The following is a 25,148-nucleotide window of genomic DNA, read 5'->3' as shown; positions in this document are numbered from 1 at the left end:
CCTTGGCTGAAGGACCCATCAGGCTGTCACAGGTGGATCTGCTCTCACAGGGGAGGGCTGAGTGCTGTTGTCACTCCAGTGGTAGAGCGGTTTCCACCTTGTTCTGCCACCATGCAATAACCCATTGCTGGGATACATGTGTGGCTGGGAAGTGTTTCCCCACCCCAGTGAAAGGGCAGAGCTGCCTCTGGTTGATGAACACAGCAAAGGGAGAAGCATCCAGGTTAGAGCAGCACTGAAGAGGTTCCTGGGGGCTGAAGCAGGGGTTAAAAGCACAGCAAGCAGTGAAACCAACCAAATCCCACCACAACCCCCAAACCCTGCAGTTGATGAAAGGAAGAATGAAGGAAGAATGCAGCTGTGAAGAAAGGAGTGGGAATGAGGGAAGAGCCACGCTGTGAGGGCGCAGGCCCAAATCAGTGCCAGCCCTGCTGATGGCAACAAGGAGCACAGCCAGAGGGGGTCATAAAAAACAGATACTTTATTTTATATGCAGCTAGGTTCACCAGTCATCAAAATAGACTTTGTAATAGTTACTTTGTTTTAAATAGGAGGTGACAATGGCAGCTATGGATTTCAGCTACGTGAAATGTTCTAAAATCGTAAATTAAAAGAACTTAAATATTTACAAATGACGATTTCCAGAAGATAAAAGGGAATTAAAAATACTTTCCAGGTAAAGTAAAATAATTCGTCCAGTAAAACCATACTAAAAATGTGAATTACCGAGATACTGCACATGGAATACTGAAAGATGAACGCCTTCCTGTCATTTAAAACACCCGCAAAGCTTAAAATCTCACCATTTAAATTACGTTGCTCTAATAATTTCTCTTACTGAAAACCAGTCCAATAATCCAGGTTAACCCAGGGAACTGCTGCCATTCCTGCCCATGGGCACCCCGAGCTCCTCACCGCATCCATCCGATGGGTCCTCCCTGTGCTCCTGGTGGCTGCAGCAGCCAATGGCTCCCAGCGCAGCGCTCTGCGATGACTGATGGTGGCTGCAGGGGAAGCTGAGCTCGGCTTTGCTCCTCTGGGCTCACCACCTCAGCTCTCAAAATGCCACTGCTGAGGAAGGGAGCCATCGCAGATGGCCATGGCCACGTAGCCCTTGTGGCTGAGCGGGTCTGCCACCTTCATGCACTGCCCCACCGAGACCTGGTAGAGGCGGTTGTTTTTCTAGAGAGACAAACAGGAGTTCTTTACTGCAGCTTCTCCTCTGCTTTACTGACAAACTGGAGCTGAAACCAACGTACCATGCCATGTGTACTTACCCCAAAGGTCCACTGCTGTGATCCGCCGGAGCCGTGGCACTTCATGAGGCGAGGAGGGTCGGATGAGCGAGTTTCTGACACATCCAAGCACAGGAGGTTATTTAAAATCAGCTCGTGATCTTCATTGTAAACCCACACCTGAAAGATGAGATAGATGAGTTGTTAACTGCAGAGTTACGGGATAACACAGATATGCCTTGGCACACTTGCTGCTGCTTTGCTGTTGGGTTGTTTTTACCAGCAGATGCGGTGCTCCACCACCTTCCCAACACCACACAGCACGACCCTGTGCAGAGCTGCTCAGAGGACCACGCATGACCCTATTGAAAAGTAAAGTGCACCCACATGTTCCTCCTGCCCTGTTGGGGTGACAGCAGCGTGCAGCCCCTCCCCAAGCTCAGCCACTGCACCAGCACTAAGCCCATCCCTGAGGATGAGGAGGATGTTGGATCCCCTCAGCTGGGCCAAGAGCTGCATGCCATGAGAGATGTGCCATGAGCCAGGCAGGACGCAAAGATAAAAAGTACCTCAGGTCTTCCTGGAAAGTCTTCTGAGAATCAAAGTGAGGACAGGGCAAGGAAGATGGCCCCATACAGCCACTTCCTTTACAGGAGTTATCTATATCAGACTTTGAGGCTGGGTCAGTACAGCTGTACTAAAACAAAACCCCACAGCCAATATGGGAAAAAATCAGCCAACCAAGGAAGCTGCAGTAAGTGGAGGACTTCGGCTTTCAGAGAGCAGTGTTGTGTAGCAAAAGGCACAGGGGGCAACTGGAAAAGCTTTGTGGGTGTATGCTCATTTCATCTGTAAATTGCATTAGGACTATAGGAATGCAGTGAAAAACTTCGCTCTAATAAATGCAAGCCAAAAACTATCACAGGACCAGCCTTCTGTGTGACAGAATCATGGCTGTGAACTCTGCTGCCAGAAAAGGCATTCCAGCACTCCCAGCAGCTGCCATCTGTTGCTTACATTGGCACCAGTGCGTTATTCCAGAGTTTTTTAGAGGACAAAATGGAGCTGACGAGCACCAAGAAGCCACCTCAGCATGAGGATGAGCTGTGCCCAGTGACTGTATCATTACAGCTACCTGCAGCCCTGCAGCTCATGTTGCTAGTGGCTGACAGTGCAGCACCAAATGACTTGTGAAAATCATCAGGAATAGCAAAGCATGGGTTCTGCTACTGTTACCTCAAGCTACTGCTATCCAGGAGACCAAACCTCCTCCTGAAGGTATTGCTAATGCTGATGTGTGGTCCTGTTTCATATCTGTGTGTGGCTGAGGATTTGAAGAGGGACTGTGGGATCATGATCTTCAATGGGCTGATGAAAACTCAGCAGGAAGAGGTAGCTCACACAGCTACATTTGTCTGGAGTGACCCATGATGCAGAGATTTAGGGAGGAGAACCCTACAGAAGAGCTGTAGCACTTAAAGTGAATCCTTCTACAGCCAGTTCAAGAGGCAGAAGTACATGTGCTTACATGGATGGAGTGCTACAAGAGGTTAACAGCCCTTGTGACTTCCCAAGCCCCATGCAGCTGAGCACAGATGCCCACTAGTTAACTCAAGCTTCAAGAGCAGCATTCACAACTTTAAAGCCAAATATGCTGTTAAGTTACTGAGATCCCTGATCCTGGATCTGTTTGCTGTTAAGAAACCTTACGTTACTGAAATGAAGGAAATGAGCAGAGAAGAGGTGAAACCAAAGAGAAGAGGAAAAAAAACCACACAACTCAGCAGACTATGAGAAGATTTTTTTTGACAAGGAGCTCGACTTGAAGCATTTAGGCCAGGCAGAAGACAAGCAGGCATTAGATGCATGAGAAAGCCAATCTAAACCACAACCATCCCCACTGGTTACATCTTCTGTTGGCCTTTACGCTTCATAACTGGACTTTGAAGCTCCTCTTACATGTTTGTCAGTAACTGCTTCTCCTCTGGGGCATTTATTACGAAGAACTTCCGCACCTTTGCTGTCTAATCACCATCTGATTAACCTTGGACACAACGTTTTCAGTAGAACCCACAGCACTTAGGGTTGGATTTTTTTGCTTGTTTTTGTTTGCTTTTTTACTTCTATATTTCATTATGAAACACAGATGGATATATCTGACCTTTTGAAGCCCTTAGATACTTTCTGACCTCCTTCACCACCCCAGTTTTGTTTATGGGAAGAGGTCACACACTGCTGACTTTGAGCAGAAGAGTTCACTTCAGCTGCCTTGGCATCTCCATGCAACCACTCAACTATACCACATTAATTCCATGTTAGCCTTCTGCTTGCAAAATTCACACTCAGTATTTCTGCTTCTCAGCTTCTGTTACTTCAGGCTTCTCATCCCTTATCTCAGCTCTACCAGACCCTCCCACTACTTCTACTTGAGCTATTTCTAACTACTGAATACACAGAAGACCATTTTCCAGTCCAAAGTACCGCGCTCAGTGAGTCTCAAGAAGGACAGTGTTGTTTCCAAGACCTTCACGTGTCTTCCCAAGTAGAGAAACTGCAGTACTGAGACTGCTATCTATTCACATGGTAAAAAGTAGCCTGGAAAGAGAAAGAGTTAACTTATTCCAGACTCAACATAGGCTTTCTTACCAAGGCTAAAGGTATAAATGGGACAGATAGAATAGATTCTTCTAGAACAATATAGTTCTTGCCATTTTTTGGCAATATCAGTGGAAAAGGCCAAAACCTTCCATTACTCCGCAAGTTTCTTGTCATGTTTTACACATAAATTGTTACAATGCCTTCTTTCTTTACATTGTTCTTATGTATCTAGAGAAAGAGCTTACAGAAGATATGAAAGAAAGCAAGCTGACAAATTGTTAGTAGAGCAAAAGTATAATAGTAGAAAATCATGGTGTTGGTTAATATACTTGGAAAACAAAATCATTGCAAAAGACAACAGCAGAGACAGTTGTTTTTTTCCTTGTGAGAATTAGTTGCTTAATTTACCACCATTAAACAAGATAAACAAAAAACAGACAAATTGATGCTCGGATTGTTCATCTCTCAAAAATCAAAAGGTTAACCAAAGTTTTCTGTCTCTAAGAGAAATATCAGACGAAGGCTTTGATAAGGAGGAAAAACAATAGGTTTTCTCCTCCAACTATTTGGCAGTACACTATTGGAAACACCACAGCAATGAAGGGAAACAGAACAGAAACCTATCTGTTCTTACAGTGGATACCATTGTATATGTTGTCCTGAGGGGCACGGTTCAGTGCGGAAATACTGGTGGTAGGTGGACAGTTGGACTAGATATCTTGGAGGCCTTTTCCAAACTTGGTGGTTCTATGATCCCGTTTATTTTGTGTCTTTGACTACTTGTCTCTTCAGATGGGATTTAGTTTTTAGTCCTGAGTGCCATATGCTTCTAAACTGTAATGCTCTCAATATAGTTCTTAGCTGGATAACAGTCTTTAAGGCATTAGATGAGTGCCTCTCTAACTTGGTGATTTTCCCCTCATTTCAAGTCCTGAATTTCTGTTCAGAAAGAAGTGGAACAGCAGTTTTTATATCAATACACGAAGCCTCTATATTGGATGTTCACATCCATTCCCAGTTAAGACCCAGATCAGCAATCCATCAGCAGCCAAAGAACTCGCTCAACAGAAAGAACTCCAGGTAATTTAGAAAAAGCAACAAATTGTCAATGTGTCCCAAACTACAGCAGCAGAACGAGGGTAGTAGAATGTATTAAGAACAGTGGGCCAGGAAAATGTTGCCGTGAATCTCAGTATGAGGAACTGACTGGAAGGGCTTCTACAAATCCTGAAGTGTCAATCAGCAGATTATGAATCCCTCAGGTGCCACTTGAGGACAGTCTCCAGCCACATATGGAGATTCACCCCACAAAGACAGGGGATTACAACATTCAACATTCAGTAGGTAGAGCATTAAGTTCTGCAGTCTCCTCTGCCAGCCTTTATTTTTCTTTTTTGAACAATACTCTGGAATCAGCCTGCTTGCTGATGAGATGCTTCATCAGGGCATTTTACCAGCAGGAAAACATTATCAACATGGTTCGCTACTCAAAATATCATACCTGGTTTTGATCATTGTAGTCACACTCGCGAACCACTACCAGGCCTCCTTTCTGACTCGGGTGACCCTGGGCAACCAGGCATTTGTTGGTTTGAAGGTGATACAGCTACAAAAGGAAAACAGTTTGATGGACAGGGTAAACAACAAACACCACATACCAAGGGGAACATACATAAATGTTTCAGAAGTGCTCAGTGTGCTCACAAAGAAAAGCAATAGAAAGCCCTCCCTCCCCTTTAAAATACCTTTTTGTTTTTCAGATTTAGAGAAAAAGCCAGTATTCTCCAGTTCCATTTTGCTTTCTAATTACATTAATTCTTCCCTTGGAGTGGTACAAGTGCAAATAGACACAACTTGGCTCAGTGCAAGATTCTTTCCCTTTCTTGCTCTCCCTAGAAGCCTATGGTCCCATCAACTAACAAATCTAAACTGCATCCTACTGCAGTGTAGCTTCAAAAATGTCCCCTCCCACATCATCTCCTCATGGAACAGGCATAAAGAGGGCACAGAACCAAGGTTTTGAGGAAAGGAGGAAGGTCTTAAACACATCTGACATCATTTGCTTACAAATTGGTCCTCAAGAGCATTTATACAACTAAAAAGTCATAGTTGCTATTTTAACAACAGATGAGGTATGAAGGAAAAGGTTTAAACACTCCTTAAACACACTGTTTTATCTGATTTTGTCCCGCTCTGCATGTATGGGAGGTGGCACAGCAACAGATCTGCCATACATACTAAAATAATTATAGCCAATCTAGAGCTGGATGTAGAGCAAAAATAAAAAGTGCTGTCCTGAACCGGAGGCCGAGCTGGCTAATTAGTAAGTTGTGTTTCATTGTGAAGACATAGATGCCTTGGTGTTTGTATTGATTCCACAGATGTTTATAAACCAAGACACTTCCAGTAATAAAAAGAACAAACTGCTCCACCACACTACCACAATTAGAGAGCACAAAGACCAAGTAATACTCTTCTCTAAAGAAACAGATGTCCCAAGACACATCATCAACTGCCTCCCCAAGCACACCATGCTTCTCCTGTTCCCTGTACACATCTGAAACAAATTACATAAAAGCTTCTAAGTTACATTTCCTCACACTCCAGAAACTTCTAGAAGTGGTTTAGTTCCCATCTTAAGAGTTTTATACTATTTTCGCCCCTTGTTTTTACCAGCCATGATGGTCAGCATTTGATAACACTGTAAAGAACCATCAGGATCTGTGATTATTACAGTTCTTCTCAGCTGTCAAACCAACATTTTGAGAATAAATAGGGGTTTTGAGTGATATATCCTGAAGAGCATGGCACGCAGTGGGTGACACTGGCTGATAGCTCTGTTCCATGTAGGCATGTGGAACTAGTTCATACAGACATCAGAGCCAGAGCTCACACACACACAGTGCTGGTACTGGGTATTACCCTGGAACCCTGAAGCATCAATACCTACTTATTGCAGTCTGCACTACTTCATGGAGCACACTCCATCATCTCTACCTAATGCTTCCAATTACTGAGATAGGCAGGAATCTGCTAGCCATAACCTATATGCAGACAAAATAATTCAGTAAAAGATTATTCAAACAAACTGAACAAACCAAGGCAGTTTGTTGCAGAACAAGAACTATGTTCAACATCAACAGATTTGAGAAAATCTTTCAGAAAATCTCTCTCTAGAAACAGACCTCTGTATTTTTAAGAAAGTTTATCTTACCCTTCCACGCTGGATTATTTTTGGTCGTTTTTGCGCTCTATTAATAAAAACTGGCTGTGGAGCTTTGGCATTGGGCCCGGATACTTGCATCTCAGGATAGATGTTATCTAAATACCACTTGAATGACTTGCAGTTCAATCTTTTTCTCAGTTCTACACGATCAGTTATATTTCCATAGTTCCTTGTCCTTAGCTCAGGTCTCAAAGCAAAATACTGCTCCTGTAGTTGAGGGAAGGGGAGGAGAATAATTACAGATTAGCGATTTTTAACTTCTTCCTGCTAGCAGAGCTCTCCAAGTTTCATTTCTGGCAATTGCATTTACCAATATCATGACCAAAATGAGAAGAAAAGTTCCCTCAGAGTCTTTAATTCCAGCTAGATTTACAGAGCTCACAGCAGAATGATATTTGCACATCAGTTAACTCACCAGATATGATTTAAAGATCAGCTTTCAGGGCACTGAGCTGCAATGTTCTGTTGGATTAACCTCTACCAGACCCCTGGACTTTGCCAACACATTTTGAGTTACTTCATGCCATCTCTGGCTTAGAGACAGCAGATTCATCTCACAACGGATAGCACATCTGTCCTTATCAAGACCTTTGTTGCATCACCTTTATCAAGACTGACTCATCACTGTTCTTTTAAAAGTAGAGGAAAAGGAAACATTAAAAAAGAAGGGAATATTGGACACCTCTAAGGAAGTTTGGAGATAGGCCAGACCTTATCAGGAATTGGTCTGCTTACAAAGAAAAAGTAGCTGTGCTATTCTAATTGTCTCTTTTGGGGTTGAAGTTCAAATTTTGATATCCTACATCTCCTATATTTTTATTTCCATTGCATACACGAACTCAGATCTTTTTAACAGCAATCAAAGCCAAAAATTTACATTGTTGTTTTCTTCTATTACATAGTGTTATTTATTACATGTTGGTATTCGTTCATATCTGCAAAACAGTCCTCTGTCTTATCTCTGTTCTATTCATCTCACAATCACTTCAATAGACAAAAATACATCCAAGCTTGCATTCCATCCATAAATCTGTCACAATGACAGTCTCTGGCAAATACTATGGAATTAGATTACACACAGCTGGAAAATGTTAGAACATAACTGTGTGATAACAGACTGCTACAATCAGCAATATATGTTCTCTTTGGACAAAGCAGTATTAGATGGAAATAAAGAATCAGTTCCAAGCTGCAAAGAAAACCATCATTAATCACAAACTACTGTGCCCAGACACCAATAAAATAGAAAGTGATAGATCAAGTCTACCAACGCATTATAAAGATGGAGAATGAAGATAAAAATTAATGACTCCTAATAGATTTTTCAAAGTGACAGAGTATCAAGATGAAGGATGGGCTTTAAAAGATAAAGCTTTAAGGAATGTAAAGTTAAGACAATATGTCCTCTACAGAAACTGTAGGGACCACTGGAGCTGGCAATAAAGCAAATCCTATGCCCTCAAAAGACAAAATGCTCTCAAGTACAGCAGAGATGCGGGCTTCACACGATAGACCTGATCTACTTTTAAAAGCATCAGTGCCAGATATGAAAACAGGGAAGAAACACTTTTGTCCTTGAATCTAGAAGTCAATCTTGATTGGCCTTACAGGGCTAGACAGACTAAGAATCAGACTGCTAATTGTAACAAAAAGCAAACAATCAATAAAACTGCCATCCCACCAACACAGAAACTACCTGAAGGCATCCAGCTCCCACATGCTAGTGATTTAGACAAAAAAATTGCTGAGGTTACACATCGTCTTTTATTTTGTTAAAAAGGCATAACACTGAATCTCCCTCAAGCAGTAGCAGCAACAGGGGGGAAATTTCAACACTCAAAAGCAAAACCACAAGCTTAGAGTTTAGGAATTCAAACCAAAATAAACATTAGGAAATCAGAATACAGAAGAAAGATCCCATCAGTAAGGCCAGGAGATTCATTGTGACAGCCTTCAGACACATAAGCCAGCTAGTAACTATTTCATGTCCTAGAAATGTCTCTTACCTTATATTCATCCATCCAGACATGTGCTAGCCTTAATGAATTATGAGCCATCGTGTCCTGTCCCCCTGGAGAACCATAGGGACGTCTTTTACGGAAAATGTGTCCTACTCTGGAACAGGGAATGATCAGAAGTCGACCCCCACACATCCAAATCTGCCCACAGAAAAGCAGAGTACAGCTTACCATACACATACTGACCAGGCTCACTACCCCCTCACCTTTAAGAGATACTTCAGTAGGTTTACATGCAATATAACAGAACTAAGTGTCAGCAGTGTTGCTCTACATGCCAGGCTTTCTGATAAGTTAGTCAAAGAATAAGAACACAGCATTGAGCACTAGAAGCTGTTTTCTATCAGGGTAGTGACAGTGAAGAGGAGAAAACATTGCAATCCCAATGAAGCATCACTTTCAAATCCCTTGTTTTGATTTTCTTCATATTTTTTCCAAGCAAGGTGACACTTCTTTAATAAGAGAGTTAAGAGTAAAGTAGAAATCTTACATCCCCATGCCCTCAAAATGGAGTTTAAAATGCACCACAAGCTAAAGAAATATAAGTTTACATATCACCTATGCTGCAGTCAGACACATATTCTTCAATCTACCTGCAGAGTTCATTTAGTGTTCACATAAGCTATTTTCATAAACGTATGATTACTCTTTTCTGTGCATGTCTAGTACTATCTCCAGTCATTTATTTCTAGTATTATGAAAAGTTTAGCCAAGCAAAGAAAAAAAAACCCAAGTCTGAGCTCAAAATTCTTTTTTAATTTTCCTATTAAAATTTGACATGAAAGTTATTCTAAAGGTTAGTGTGCCAGAGGAATAAATTCCTAGGAATAAAAGCACTAGTTTGTGTATGCAAACAACTATGCCAGTGCTAAATACACTGTATGGAGGGAAGAGAAGCCAGACACTGAGATTCATGCTCCAATACACAAAATAGTAAGAGTACCCGAAAAGATATTTCCAGATTTTCTCCTCCCCAGATGTCCATGCCACTGTCATACTGTCCAAGCTCATTGAAGTACTCACGGTCCATAGCAAACAGGCCTCCAGCCATAGTGGGTGATCTAAAATGGAACAGTGAAAGCTGGTCAATGTTTTAAACAAGAAAAGCAATTTCTGCTGAACTAGTTAAAAGGCTTTCATTTAGACAACACACGATTCAATACCAGAAATAAAACTGAAATAGGTAATAGAAAATAAGACTACTACTGGGCAACATAATCAAGAGAAATAGTTGATAGGTCAGGCATCTGCTTCCAAAGCTGCACATACAGATACATTCCATAACATCCTGATCACCCATATATTACACAGAGCTGTCTGCTGCACAGCATGCAGAAAAAGCCTTACTTGATTGGAGCAGTGGCTCCCTCAGGTCCTTCAAGCTCTGACAAAGGAACGAGATCCCACTTAAAGTGCAGGCCCCAATTAAACCCTCCACGCACAACTGGGGAAGAGCTGTAGGTAAGTGTGTCAGCACTGATGATGTCAATCACAGGGCACACCACAGTCCTGCGGTCTTCTTTGATTGGAGTCAGCAGAGGTTGCAGCCACATCTCATTCACCTCACAGTGACTGTCCAGGAATACCAGCACTTTTCCTACAGAGGCCAAAACACGCAAAATATAAAGACTTGAGGTAACACAAAATACACAAGCATGCACATTGTACCTGCAGAGTATCAGCAGTATCCTTACAGCTCTGTGTAACAGAAGAGAAATGCCATCTGCACTCAGAAGGGCTGACAAGCCAGACAGCACTGGGATTAGCCCAGTCACAAGGGCAGAAGGTAGATCCTGGCTACTGATACGTATTATAAATCGCTTAAATGGGCAGTTACGGGTTTTATAGTCATTAGATATCACACTCAGACCAAGCAGAACTGCTGTACTTTAAAAGAAACATCAGAACTCAAGAGTCTGGAGATTGACTTGTCCTGAAGAGGAGCACCTCCCATGCATGACTGAGACTACAGAGACAAAGATGACAGTTACCAGGTTGGATGGACTATCCTCGTGACAAAGCTACTTTTATCCATTGACTGTAATCACCTTAAGCTTCCTTCATATCATACTCCAGTACTTACCACTGTAACCAAGATCTGAGTTCTAAGCCAAGCCATTCTGACAAATTAATCTGCACTGATTCATGACGCAGATCACGGCACTTCAATTCCTGAATATAAAGTAATGCAAAAAAATCCCCACGTTTCATTAGCTTTAGTTATTGTGGATCCAGACCATTTGAAAAGGAGAGCAAATGACCTGACGTGGCACAGCCAGACCCAACAGTATCAGAGCAACCAACACTTCAGTCCTATCAGATTACCTGCCATGGTCAGAGAGGACAATTTGGCTCCTAAAAGGTTTAGCTAGTCTAAGAAACCATCTGAACTTTAACTGCATAATGTTATATAATAACATTATGTAAATTTAACGTGGAAGAACTGGAAAAGAGCTTTATAAAAACCACTCAGACAAGTTATGTTTGTGTGTTTCTACTAACAACAGGCAATTTTTGGCTGAGGGGAAAAGCAGACTCCAGAAATTCAGAGGAGCAGTAAAATGACTTACAATTACACTAACACAAGTGGGTCCAAGCACAGTTTACAAGATGCAAGCACAATTTTCTCTCTGGATTGTGCCATTACAAAGCTAATGAGTAAACACCAATTAAAAGATTTTATCCACCATTCAAAACAATTTGGTTAAGTAGCCTATACTTTCTCAGGCAACAAAGGTTTAACAAGGACATATATTAAGGTAAATGGCACAGCGTACATAAAAGACCAGACAGTTCATCCTAATTTAATTAACACTCACTACAATAACAGAAAAGCTTTTGAGAATCATTACAGTTCGATGGTGAATTAGAAGGCAGCTTTGAGTTTCCTGTAGTAGGAAGCAGATTGTCATTTTGGGGCAATAATCCCCAAATGAAACATGCTGAAGATACTCTGAGAACTCAGTATCCAGGGCAGAGGGAGGCACTCCTCAAACACCAATCTTTCAGTCAAGAATAAGGTAAATTATTCACTGCCTCACTATATGTAGCCAAGCACTGTTTTTACTTTACCATTTAGAATGGGTCAGTGAAATAATCAACTCATTTTTTATTACTCACTTATGAAAAATGAGTTTATACAATGAAAGAAGAAAGAAAACACAAATCAATACTTAGACAAGAGTAAAAAGATATTAAAATCTGCTTCCAGATTTGCCAAGTCATTGTTTGGGTGATTTGGAAAGAAAACTATATTCCTCTCTTACACGGCAGAAATTTCCTGAAGTTAATTACAAACCATAAAAACAGGGGATTTATTACATCTACTCTTAATGTTTCATTGAAACAAGAAACGAATCTTTCTCACTTCCCTCTCATTAAGTCATTAAAAGAGTAAACAAAAACCTCAGCTGAGGAGTAATTCAGCAAAGCTATGAGGAAGTACATTAGACTTAATGTAGAACACTGTCAATATCATGATGTATACATTTAATATTAGTTAAGGTAACATTAATTAAGATTTCCAATCACCATCAACCAATAGACTTCATATAGCTGTTGTTATGTAATTTAACAGAGTCACTGACATACTGGAACAATTTCATATAACACTTCACACCTAAAAATAGTGTAAACCGAATCTTCCCTCCCCAGCTTAAGTTGTGCAGCTTAGAAATTGGCATAACACAGACACCTCTGCAGTGGGGTAAAAGCAACTGCACATCAAACACATCTGAGAAAACTGTGGCACAGGAAGAGAAAAAGTCACCCAACTAACATAAGGTCAGAATATGCAAAGAAAGGACAAACAAGAAAGGATACCTGTAGCATGAGAGGCTCCAACCATCCTTCCTCGAATCAAGCCTTCCCGCTTCTCATTTCTTACTAGCTTTGTTGTTTTTGGAAGCTGAGTTTTAACATATTCAACCAAGTCTTTCTTCAGGTCATCTAGAAGGAGAATACAAGATCAACAACAGGACAGATGCTTTGGGAGAGTTCATATCAGGACTAAACATTAAGCTGCATTTTCTTGAATGAAGACTGGATTGCTATTATTTTGCAAAGCCTTTACTACAGTATCATTCAAGTTAATGGGAAAGAACAGATTCGGTGCTAAAAGGAATTACCACTGCTAAAAAAATAAGTTTAAGATCACTGTATGAGGAAATAACATTTCTCTTCCTATACTGTTAATGTTGTGTGTCACTTGCAGTAAGAATAATGAAAGCGATTTAAATTATTACATTCTACACATTAAAACAAATACTGAGACTTGAAAAGCACAGTAACATCTTTTATCATCTGTACCTTCTCAGCTGATTCAACAGCAGATAAACAGAATTACAGCTACAGAAGCACAGAATCATAGGGGTTGGAAGGGACCTCCAGAGATCATCAAGTATAACCCCTCTGCCAAAGCAGGTTCCCCACACCAGGTCACACAGCTCAGCACCCATCATGGCACACCAGTCACAGGACTGGTATTCCATGACTCACATATCCCCTTGTTGCAGTTCAGCGACTTGCTTACTCCTCATACTGCATGCATTGGTGTTATACTGGTTGTTTCACCAATGAGACTAGTAGTTCTCTGTAAAAGTAGCATTTTCTCCCATCTTTAGCTTCAAAACATACTCATTCACAGCCAGAAAGGCAAGAATAGCAACTTTAATGCTTTGAATCTAATTTGGTCTTTGAATTAGGTAACAGGTCAGAAGAGCGATGGCATTATTACCTAAATACAGGCATTAATCAAATGCATTACCGTATTCAAAAGAGCGGGTTTTGAAGCAAGCTTAGAAATGAATATGAAGGCCATGAAACTTGAAAATAACAATTCACACTAGAGACTTGTAGCAAAGAGCTCTCATTGCTTCCAAAGAACAAAAGGACAGAAGTTTTTAAATATTCTGCACACCAGAAGGCTTTTTCCAGCAAGGAACACCATTTGATCCCTTGTCACCATACCTTAACATTTGATCTGACCTCATAGACAGAAAACAGCTGTACAAGAGAATTTAATTCTACAAAAGATGCATCTCAATCTCACAGAGCAAATGAGAACTTAATTTGGAAACCAACAGATGAGATAAAGATCCTACGTACTAAAGAACCACTTAAAATCATTTTGAAAATGCATAAAAGTTTGTACTTCAATAGAGGCAGGCAACTTGCAAAATCCTACTTGCAAGTCCTGCTGGAGTAATGCATTCCTCAACTGGCATACAACATTTGAGATGCCAAAATCTCTGGATTACATCTAATTTTGCTTTTTGCCTTGTGTAAGAGAAAAATGCTAAAGTACTAATCTTCTAAGAGCAATGCAGCTCTGCAAGGTGCCCTCTGGGGCACGGCATGGACTCTGTGGAGAACCAGCAATAGCTACCCCTAGGGTGGCCACAAGAGGCTGTGCAAGAGCCATGCAGAGCCCTTCCAGCAAAAGCTGAGTTCTGACCCCAGCACTCCATCATCCTGTAATGCCAAGCAAGCATAAAAAAAACCGAAACAACACATTGTTTCCATAGTGCCGCATCCACTTATTTGTTAGTCCTCAGCAGGGATTACATGCATTCAATGCCTTTCAGAAGCATTCATGGGCAGGATTGGCCCAAGCAATTTTCTGAGCTGAATAATCTGCTCTGAGCACTTGAGTAGTTTGGACACTCCTCATTATTAACTTCAAAACCAGTTTTTGTATGTTTAAATCCATATAACACAAAGCTCATCAGGAAAATGGCACCAGTGTCAAAGTGGATAACATTCTAGCATAATGGAATATCTTGCATCTGTAGCAGCTAGGACTTTTCAGATACAGACAGCAGTAAAAACTAGTTTCATATATTCTACATTAAGCCAGATAGTCAGTAAAGCACAGGAGGATACAGGAAAACTGAGAAGTATAAGCTCTGACAAAAGTATTTCCAAAAGGTTCTCACCCAGTTCACTGTTGTCATCCACCAAAATAATTTCATGAAGAAGGTGAGCAGGAGTGCGATCCAGGACACTGTGCACTGTGCGAAGCAGGGCAGAAAGTGCTTCGTTGTAGAAACAGATGATAACACTGGCAAATGGCAGATCAGAAGGGTAGGATTTCTCTCTACACCTGCCAACAGAAATATAGTACTTATTTTGTTATCTGTGGGATCTCCAAAGGGCTATGTCACTCTTTGAATGTCATAGAGTGTTTATATCCAATATTTAATGTCTACAGTAGGGTTAAGCATAAGTTACTCTCCATATAAATACAAACTTACAGTTAACACTGCTACTTGTTAGGAAGCAGAATATGATGGATTGTAGTGGGAAGGAGAATAACGGATCCTTAAGACATAACAAGAGTAAATACTAAAGGTTTATTTCAGCTATCAAAACACTACGTAGTAGAGTACTTTTAGTACTGTAAGGTGGCTCAGGTATGTACAAGAATGGCATATATGACAAATGCCTCTATTGCCCAGTCACTGGAGAGCTGATTGGATATTCCAGAGTATCTCCAATAGTGCTAAATACTTGTTTAGACAACCAAACACTGGGATCCAGCCTGTAGATTAAGACATTCAAATCTGGCCAACGCTGTCAAGGAAGTCTAGACAGCATTCAGCTCACCCTAAAGCAGAGAAGTGCATTTTGTTAGCTGAAGAGCTGTGTATGCTCCATTAACTACACTGACTGGATCTCTGCTAAATGTAATAACAGTAGAGACAACTGACTAACACGCAGATAACTAAATATAGACATCTTAAACTCCTCACTGAATCTCACTCAAGGCAGAAGTTCATTTTACTTCCAAATTTTATCCATAACCTCTAGTAGGCTACACTATCACAGATTAATGCCATTTGAAGATGCCAGGTGTGAGGGAATCCAACAAAAATAAGAAAAACCATAAATGGAAACAGTTGTATAGAAAAGAAGCATTCATTGACTTGGAGTGAATTCAGCTCTTGGAAGGGATTTCATCAAGTACCTTGACCCACACCAGAGCAACCACTAGAAAAGCAGAAGCAGGCTTTTTTCTCCCCCTCATTTCAGTGTTGTTTTTTCTTATCATTTTGTTACTGCAATGATTTTTTTTTTTCCATATGCATTGTGTGGATTAAAGAAAAATCCTGTTTTATAATAAAACAGATTATCCAGCAGTGCCACTCAGCTACCAAACAAATTCAGAAATAGAAAGCTCTTCTCCCCAGTTATTCATCTAACTTATCCTCTGTGGGCTTCCAACAAATGTCAAGCACTACATAAGGTGAAAGCACCTTCCCCATAGAACACTCATCAACTTGAGCACCTGAACATTTAACATCCAGTTTTCAATGATACTGAAGAGAATTATAGCATCTCTTCTGATAATTACAGTACTTGTAACATCAAAAATAAAGCTTGGGAGAAAAAAGTATTGTATACTTAAAGTAACAGAGAGCAGAGCTACGAAAACAGCTCATAAAATAAATGAATATGATACGTGTTTGAATGACCATACGTACTTCACATCTCTTGTATCAGGTACCTCCCTGTGGTATCCCAGCCGGTTACTGATGAGCATATTGAAAGCATGCTTCTGATAGCCCAAGTCTCGTACCTCCTGATCTTCTTCATTGAAAATCATTCCTGCAAAAGGAACACACTGAGATCAGTTAAAAGGACTTGAAGTATCCACTGGAAATGATCAAGGATTGAAAAGTACACTTTAACTTTCGCTAAAGCCAATCATGCTCTTCAGAAATTCCTTTACTCTCTGGTTTTGTGGAACATATTTTTGCTCAACTGATTTTGTTACCCCTCAGATAAGCAGTGATTTAGTAATCTGTGTAGTTATAACACAAAGTTTTCATCTGAACTGATGACTTCATTGTATTTATTGCCATAACAGACACATTTCCTTCTCCTAAATGGCCTCTTATTCCCAGCACCACCAAACAACCTCAAAGACAGGAAAGACAGCTCACACAATGAATGAGCACCTGTCCAGGTCTAGAAGTGGAATTTTTGAGAGAGGGGAAAAAAAAAACCACAAAAAAACAGCTGCAATGGGAGAAAAGCCCTCACAGTAGCAGCTCCAATTCCATACAGTTCTCTTGTGCCTGCAGTAATAAAAATAGCTATGACAGAATCGGCAACTTCTTATTTCTCACTTGAGACCCTGACAACAAATAAAATAGCAATAAAGCGAGCTGTTCCTTTGCTGATTATTTTAGCAGAAGCATCAGCTGTTGCTGAGCACAGCAGAGGCAGCAATTGTTAGTATAAATAAGTACACTGCCAGAGGCCAAGGTGAAATCCTGAATGCCATCGTGCCTGCCTTGATTTAGTGCCAGGGTTCCACTCTCACTGAGCCAAATGCTTACCAGGGTGAAGAAAAGCAAAATATTAAGGTGCTTCAAATGAATCCTTCTACAAAAAAATAAAAGCAGAAGGAAGTGGTAAGAGCACACCACAAGTCTTGCTGCATCTTCCCTACAGTTGTTTTTGACAGCAATCTCTCACTCCTTTGCCTTCTCTGTAAAACAGAATAAAATCAAACCTCCCAGACTCTTCTCATTCCTCACACTGAGTTTTTGACGGCTGTGCAAAAGCAAACTGAGCTCAAATACAGGGAAAGTGCAGTGGGTTAAAAAAACAGAATAAAGAGCATAAGAAGATGCAAAGAAAAATCTCAAGCTTAAGGACAACCCCTGGTTGGCCTTCAGAGCAGAGCTGTGTATTACCAGTTGTTTCAACACAAAATCTACTAATGGGTACAGCAAGACCACCTTACAGAGGAACCAGATTCCAATCCCCTACAACTCCCAGTCTACTACTAGCTACTTTATTCTGATCTTCTTAATACAGACAAGAAGAAATGCTAATAATTTTTAAAACATTCTCATTAAGAGCAACATGCAAAACATATGCAAAACACCTGAAAGGTGTTTTCAGTCCGAACAGTAGATATAAGTCCTTGGAAAAGAAGATTTGCCATGGAAACACCTGCTCAGGATTGACTTCAGCAGTGTTACGTGGATCTCATAAGGTAGCAAAGAAAAGACACATTACCAGAACAGTGTTTTTGGCTTGGCCATCACATGCCAGTCCTTCCGTTGTCCTGGTTTTCTTTCTTTTTCTTTTCTTTGCATGTTCACCATTGCCCTACCCCAGAGAGGCATGAAGCCCCTTCCTGCAGCACTGATCTAATTCAAACAGAGTACCAGCTGTCTCCTCATGATTCATGTAGAGCTTATCCTGGCACCATAAATCACCTTGGCTTTCACCAACTAAACCAGTCGCTCTGTTTGAAGATCAAGGGACTTCTCAGTTGAAAAGCTCCAATTTCTTTCCTGGCCAGCACTGAATAGTTGGAAAGAAGTGGCCACCTCTGGACTGGCTTTCACCCCACTTGGCTCTTGAGGTTTTTGCAATGAATTAATAAACATTTGTAATGCCACAAGGCAATGCAAATTACCATTTTTGTTTTGGAGGGTGTTTCTCCACATACACACACAAGCCTAACACTCAAGCTTGTTAAAGGTCTACAAACTTTTAAAGCAGACGATACAGTAATGACAAAAGAGTTTGGCTGGATCTAACTATTAAGCTCCTGGCTATGGAATGTACTATGACAATTCCCCCCAAAGCAGTAGATACCAATATTATAACACTCAGTATGTACCTCCAGACTTGAAGCAAATTCACAGGCTAATAGCCAGTGCATATTCAAATACAGCAGAAAACTAAGCTGTAAGCAGCTCAGAACAGAAAGCATTTTAGTTAGGAACACAAACCTAAACAATCTCATTGATGAAATACGTTCCAGTGAAACATGCAGATTTTTGTTGGTACAAAATAAGCAGGAACTGACCATAATCACAATCATCTCAGTCAACCTCACATTACAGTTTTGTCCCCCTCACATTTTTTTTTAGGCTAATTTCATACTCCAACAATACTCCCCACATCAATGGTCTTCTTCATTATGTATTGCTACCAAGCTACTTTAAATTGCTGCATAAGATCAGAGCTTCTCTGTGGCTAGTAAAAGTTCATGTATTTAAGCCTAATCAATACAGGAGAAAGACATGAAAGACAGGTAGCCGCTGTCACTAGCCACTAGTACCACCTACATTTAACACCAGAACTACCTTATTACACAGTTTTACCCTGAAATCCTTCTAACAAACAAAGTTCATTTTCTACTTGTACTCTTTTGTCACCCACACCAAAAAGCACTCACCCATTTCAGGAGAGAAGTCTCGCTCCCCCTTTACTGGATCCTGGACATGATTTCTAAGAGGATTTCTAAACTTACTCTCTTTCTGTTGCAATTCAGGTACATTAACTGGCCCCCGAGTGAAACGGGGGTAGAATTTTTTTGGAAACGGCTTCTGAGGTTCCAGCCCCTTGACGGGCACATTCTTGAAGGATTGGTTCTCTTCACTGAAGTTGAAATAAACAAAGAGCAGAAGTGTCCAGGTCACTGATGTGAAAAGGCACCCATAACAGAAATAGCGAAGCGTGACACTTCCCATTGTACACTCAGCATCGTTGAGGACCCATTCTCAATTACCTGAAAGAGAATAAGAAACACATTTTGAGAGCAGTGCCTGTTAATTTATACATTAATGAAGTTCATTTGAGCCATTACTCTTCCATTAAATATTTTTGTAACATGAACGTCAGACCTTGATGAAATGCCTCTTCACTTCCCAGTTAAGGAGCATGACCATGGTTGGTCAACACATGTGGCCACAACTGCTTTAAAACATGAAGCAAACAATCACTAACAGCCAAGTGACACATTGCACTTAAGGGTAAGCAATTAATTCTCTCAGAGCAGTTATGTAATTATCTTTCTTCCACCACAGTATGTTCTTCATCCGCCTACGTTCACTTAAACAAATCGCTATTTAAGTACATACCAAAGAATCGGTTCTTGCTCTCAGCTCCTACCTTGAAATATGGAATGAGAGAACAAAGACTCAAAAACCAAAATAGTTAACTCCCCTTTCATTCCAAATTTAAGAACACCAACCATCACGAGCATCCCAGAAATCAGAGTGCAATCTAGCTAAGACACAGTACCAGTGACATTTACAGACTCTCTTGCTAAAGAAAAGAAGCACTGATAGAATAGCAAAAGAATAAAAACCTTCAAGGAAATTCACTGGCTCCCTATAGACATGTGCAGACTGTGGAATAGATTCCATCCTCCCTGGAGGAGATGCCCACCTGAAGCTGAAAGGAAGCAAACCAGAGTTTTCCTGTAGGTATCCTACCACTAACACCACTTGCCCAAAGTATATTGGCAATTACTCAAGTAAGCAAAGCCCTGGAACGAAGCATGTGAAACTGGTGATAAAGTTTTATTTACAGCCCTAGAGAATCAGGTAAACTATTTGGAGTCTCTCCTGTCTAAACAAGGCCTGGTTCTCAAATTTCAGAAAGAAAAAAAACCCTCCAAGAATTAGATTTCTCTCATCATTACCTAAACACAGTGAATTATTAGAATAGTAGCAATATGTCAAGAAAACATTTAGCCACCTATTTAATTAGGAAAACATTTGTATTAAGAAAACAAAGTACTGGGGATGGGGGGAGGGATCAAAGGTTTATGCTAATGTATTTCTCAGGCTTCTCAAGATGTTGGGAACTAAGGGAAGTCCTCAGGTCATGCTGGCAAAGAACAAACCTCAACTACAGTTACGAGTACAAACAGAATATTCCCTTTGCAATACAGAAAAGTACTAAACTGAGGTAGAAGGCATTATGATCCCAAAGAAATCTATCTGGATCCCACTCATTTTGGCAGTATAATTCCAAGTCTCAAAGTGACTTGCATCCAAAAATTCAAACTTCATTTTCACAGACTACAGCAAGTCATTATCTCTGTTCTGAAAAAGAACATTTCCACGATGTAGAATGAAGCAAAAAAAACCTCCTCAAAAACCATTTACCTGTTATTCTTACCAAGTTAAACTCCTTCACTTCTGTAAGACAAAATATATCTCTATGCAGCAGTTAAACCCAAAGACTTTTTTTAAGCTCTTTAACAGGGTTTAAATCTCACACTGATTCCGTGCATGCAGACAAATTGCATTCACTGTGAAACAGGCTCTAATGCTGCCACACATAAATCTCACTGCTTAAGCAGGAGGCCATGAAATTAGTCAGGCAACAAATGCTCTGGGACATAAGTGATTCCAAAAAAACCCTAATTCTAGCTAACATGATGGGTTTAGCAGCTAGAGAGATGCAGATCGCCAGACTCCAATACCTTATATTGGATGCATGCACTAAGACTGGTCAATTACTATACAATAAAGCAAATCCAGGCTCTCAAAAAGCACTGGAGTTGCAAAGAAGCAAGATTAGATGCACAAATATATCTTTGCATTATAGTTACTCTTCTTGCCAGACAGTCTGCAGACAATTAACACTCAGAGATCTGGGTATTTGCCAGTTTTTTCTTGCACAGCCACAAGCAGGTCATCTGCAGCAAGTCTTGTCCAAGTCTAACACTGCTCCACAAAACCTGCAGGAGTTGTTTTGCCATTTGCTATGGTAACACAGATGTACAGTCCAACATTGTGGCACAAGTACTTGTGCTGTGGAACAGAACTGTTCTAATGAGATAGCAATTCATAGAAACATAATTCCTGCAGCAGAAACAACTTTTTCATTTCAAAGTTAAGTAAAGCTATATCCACGCTCAGGTTTGTACAGGAGAACCAGATCTCACCCTTGCTATCACAGATAACAGCAGGAATACTGGACAAAAAGCAGAATTCATTGTGAAACAAGCTTCTCCTCAACTTCTCTGATCTGTTTTACAGCTCAGAGTTCATGCTGCTGCTGAAGCAAATCCAGACACAAGGTTTGCTGTGCCCAAGATCAGACATTCAAATGAAAAGGGATAAATGAGTAATCACCAGAGTGAAAAGATCACCAACATCCATCTCTTCCATCTCCTGAAGGCCCTCTGACCAGCCTGAAGATCACACTTAGAGACCTGCCAGATTGCTCTTGCAAACACAAGCACAAACCTGAGCATGATGTTATTCCATGTGTTCTTTCCCAGGGCAGAACTGCTTCGCTTTCCCCTCCACTGCCATTTTGCAGCTTTGTGAAAGGACACAAAGGTTGAAAAATTGCATTTAAAATAAGTGACAGAACCTCCACAATGCAGAAACGAAGCCCTTTCAGTAGCTTGCTATTCAACCAAGACATTTGGTAATACATTTGGCAGGAAAATACAAAGCCATTATTTATTTCCTCTAAGTTCCAAATGTTCTGTTAGAGACTTAACTTTGAAGGCAGATTGGAAGAAAACATAAAACACTGTCTAGAATAGAAAATCAGGGTTGAGTAGTTTACCTCATAGTAGTTGAGCATTTACACAACTGGCTTCATATGGATTTCAACCATTTCTACCAACTCTTCAAGCACTACACACGAGGTTCTGTATGTGACCTGCCCTGAGGAGCCAAGAGACCCTCTCCAGCCATACACTCTTATGTGTACAATCCCATCAACACATCCCTGCCTTCACCAACACACCAAGCTTCACTTGTTTCAAAATACCATGGCCAGAATAACTGCTCTGAGGTGCTCCAGAGTCACAGGGACAACTGCCACATGGGTCTCCAATCTCCCACCACAAAGGGCCTAAAGCATTTCACCCCTCTATTACTGAAAAGCAACACAGCTGCCAAAAGAGAGTTTCCAGAAGATCTCAAATAATTCTTTTACCAAAAAAAACCCCAAAAAACAACAAATGTGAGTCAACCTTCACAATGAACAGAAGACAGTTCCTCCCCCTCACTAACACAGGAATAATAAATAGAGCTATGATCACATCTTGAAGTATTTTACAAGACCTCATTAACACATACAGCATCCTAGCAATAAATGGGGTTTACAGCTGCTTGCACTGGGATACTTCAGAATCCATTCAGAACAGATGAAGAGAATCCATAAGCCAGACAAATTGTTTGAGGTGGCAGCATCTCCTGTATCAGGAAGTTATGGTCCATTTTGGAGGCAACCGGGGTGACTCAGATGGAGAAAAACAAATGCTTTTAAAAGCTGCCCCCTGTACCTACTGAGAATATATCTATAGAGCAATCCATAGCATTCCGTACATTTCTAACCCAAATAATGAAATCTAACCAAATATTCTGACTTTCAGACCCTCCCTTCTCTTTCTCTCTATTCTGACTGCCATATTTATTGCCAGACAGTTTTCTCCCTTTGACAAAGCCTCAGGAAGAACTGAGTTTGCACGACATCATGCCAGAAATGCCAAGAGCAAAATATTCCTCTCTAATCCTGACAGATTCCACTGCAGAGATCTCACTTCCTTGCAGATGTAGTCAACTATTAATTTCTTCTCCAAGTATAAAAGTTATAAGTAACTTAGTAAAACTCCCTGAAAGTCAATCAATAGCAGAGATGAAAAGCTCCAGGAGCCAACCTGCCAGTAATCATTGTTCCAGCTGCAGTGATTACTGCACAGCACTGTTTTCCACATTGCTCTGACTTCATGTAGGTTCCTTACAGCACCATCACAAAATTCAGTTCACACATGCAATCCCAAGCATTTACATTTGTTTAACAATTTGCCCAACACTGATGCACTCTGTTCCCCTAGACAGCCTGGAAGAGTTTGCTGTTAGGAACCTGTGCAGCTCTAACAGTGACCCAGTGTATGAGCCTTCAATATTTTAATGAAGAAAATGCCAACTATATTTCACAATATTTTGGCTAACAGAGAGAAAGTAGCTACAGGATCTCTGAGCAGCCACAGCTTAGACACCACATCTGCTTGGATTAACCTCAGCAACTTAGTAAACACACCGTATGACTAGATATTTCACAGCCATGCCAAAACTCATGTTTGTCAGAGGTCAAACAGAGGATCAGATTAACCTCAAGATTTTTGAAACAGCAGTTGGAATTATGTGAGAAATCCTTCAACTCTGCTTGAAGTTTTTCCAAGAATAGCTTCACTTAAAAAGAAAAAAGGCACTTATACTACCCAAATTTCCTTCTGCAAGACAGTGTAGAGATTGTATAATTTTATGTTATGTATATGCTATGTATAAAAGATACAGTACAGGCCAGTCAGCCTCATTCCCACCCCCAAAAATGTGATCCAGCAACTTGTTCTGGATGCCATCTCCAAGCAACTGGAAGAAAAGGTTATCAGGAGTAGTCAACATGAATTCACCAAGGAGAAATCATTCTTGACCAGCTGATAGCCTTCTGTGATGTAATCAGTGTCTGGGCAGATGGGGAGGGACAGCAGAAGGTGTTGTGCACTTTGCCTTCAGCAAGGTGTTAGATACCATCTCCCACAACATCCTTGTTATGAAACTTAGAAAATGTGGGATAGATGAGTGGATGGTGAGGTAGGCTGAGAACTGGCTGACTGGCAGAGCTCAGAGGGTTGTCATCAGTGGCACAGAGTCTAGTTGGAGGCCTGTAACTAGTGGTGTATCCCAGGGGTCAGTTCCAGGTCCAGTTTTCTTCAACATCTTCATTAACAATCTGGATGAAGGAATAGAGTTCACCCTCAGCACACTTGCTGATGATACAAAGCTGGAAGGATTGGCTGACACCTGATAGGTTAGGAAGGCCTAGAACTTGAACATAGGAAATTCCACAGTAACATAAGAATTCCTTTTCAGTGAGGGTGATGGAGCATCAGAATAACTTGCCCAGAGAGGTTGTAGAGTCTCCTACAGAGATATTCAAGACCCATCTGGATGCCTACCTGTGTTATCTGTTGTAGGGTACCTGCTTCTGCAGGGGTGATGGACTTGATGATCTCTTGAGGTCCCTTTCAACCCCTGCAATTCTACAAAAATCTTCATATTTTAGAGGAGTATTCCAGTAAAACAACATTATTTTCATCTTTCTACAGAGTACTTGGATAAATACCTGAGTGGACTTTAGCAGTTCCTTTTAACTTTATTTTTGGAAGGAAAAGCCAAGAAGATAAAGTAACACTACTCACAAAAGCAGTTCTTTCCTCTTTTAATAGCCTTAACTCTTCATATATTTCTTGGTCCCATTGCCATGGCTACCAATATTGCA

The 25,148-nt window shown here is 40.7% G+C and overlaps 1 protein-coding gene across 2 annotated transcripts in view; it reads right to left on the bottom strand.

Annotated features, from left to right (window-relative positions):
• Positions 1 to 462: 462 nt before the first annotated feature.
• The window catches only part of GALNT11 (polypeptide N-acetylgalactosaminyltransferase 11), a 32,368-nt gene continuing 7,682 nt past the window's right edge, over positions 463 to 25,148 (bottom strand). Inside the window, exons 2-12 of one of the 2 annotated variants that reach the window (XM_015852861.2) lie at positions 19,285 to 19,617; positions 16,562 to 16,685; positions 15,014 to 15,180; positions 12,900 to 13,025; positions 10,425 to 10,674; positions 10,021 to 10,138; positions 9,066 to 9,218; positions 7,048 to 7,266; positions 5,335 to 5,439; positions 1,278 to 1,415; positions 463 to 1,182 (exon numbers count right to left, since the gene is read on the bottom strand). In XM_015852861.2, the coding sequence (XP_015708347.1) occupies positions 1,051 to 1,182; positions 1,278 to 1,415; positions 5,335 to 5,439; positions 7,048 to 7,266; positions 9,066 to 9,218; positions 10,021 to 10,138; positions 10,425 to 10,674; positions 12,900 to 13,025; positions 15,014 to 15,180; positions 16,562 to 16,685; positions 19,285 to 19,579 (1,827 nt within the window). In that variant the 5' untranslated portion in view covers positions 19,580 to 19,617 and the 3' untranslated portion in view covers positions 463 to 1,050. Of the gene's footprint in view, positions 1,183 to 1,277; positions 1,416 to 2,779; positions 3,831 to 5,334; positions 5,440 to 7,047; positions 7,267 to 9,065; positions 9,219 to 10,020; positions 10,139 to 10,424; positions 10,675 to 12,899; positions 13,026 to 15,013; positions 15,181 to 16,561; positions 16,686 to 19,284; positions 19,618 to 25,148 lie in introns of those variants that run through there. The other variant, XM_015852863.2, reaches the window with a different exon arrangement.

Source organism: Coturnix japonica, chromosome 2, assembly GCF_001577835.2.
Source record: "Coturnix japonica isolate 7356 chromosome 2, Coturnix japonica 2.1, whole genome shotgun sequence".
NCBI classification, from domain to species: Eukaryota; Metazoa; Chordata; class Aves; order Galliformes; family Phasianidae; genus Coturnix; species Coturnix japonica.
This window is presented reverse-complemented; position numbering and strand designations above follow the sequence as displayed.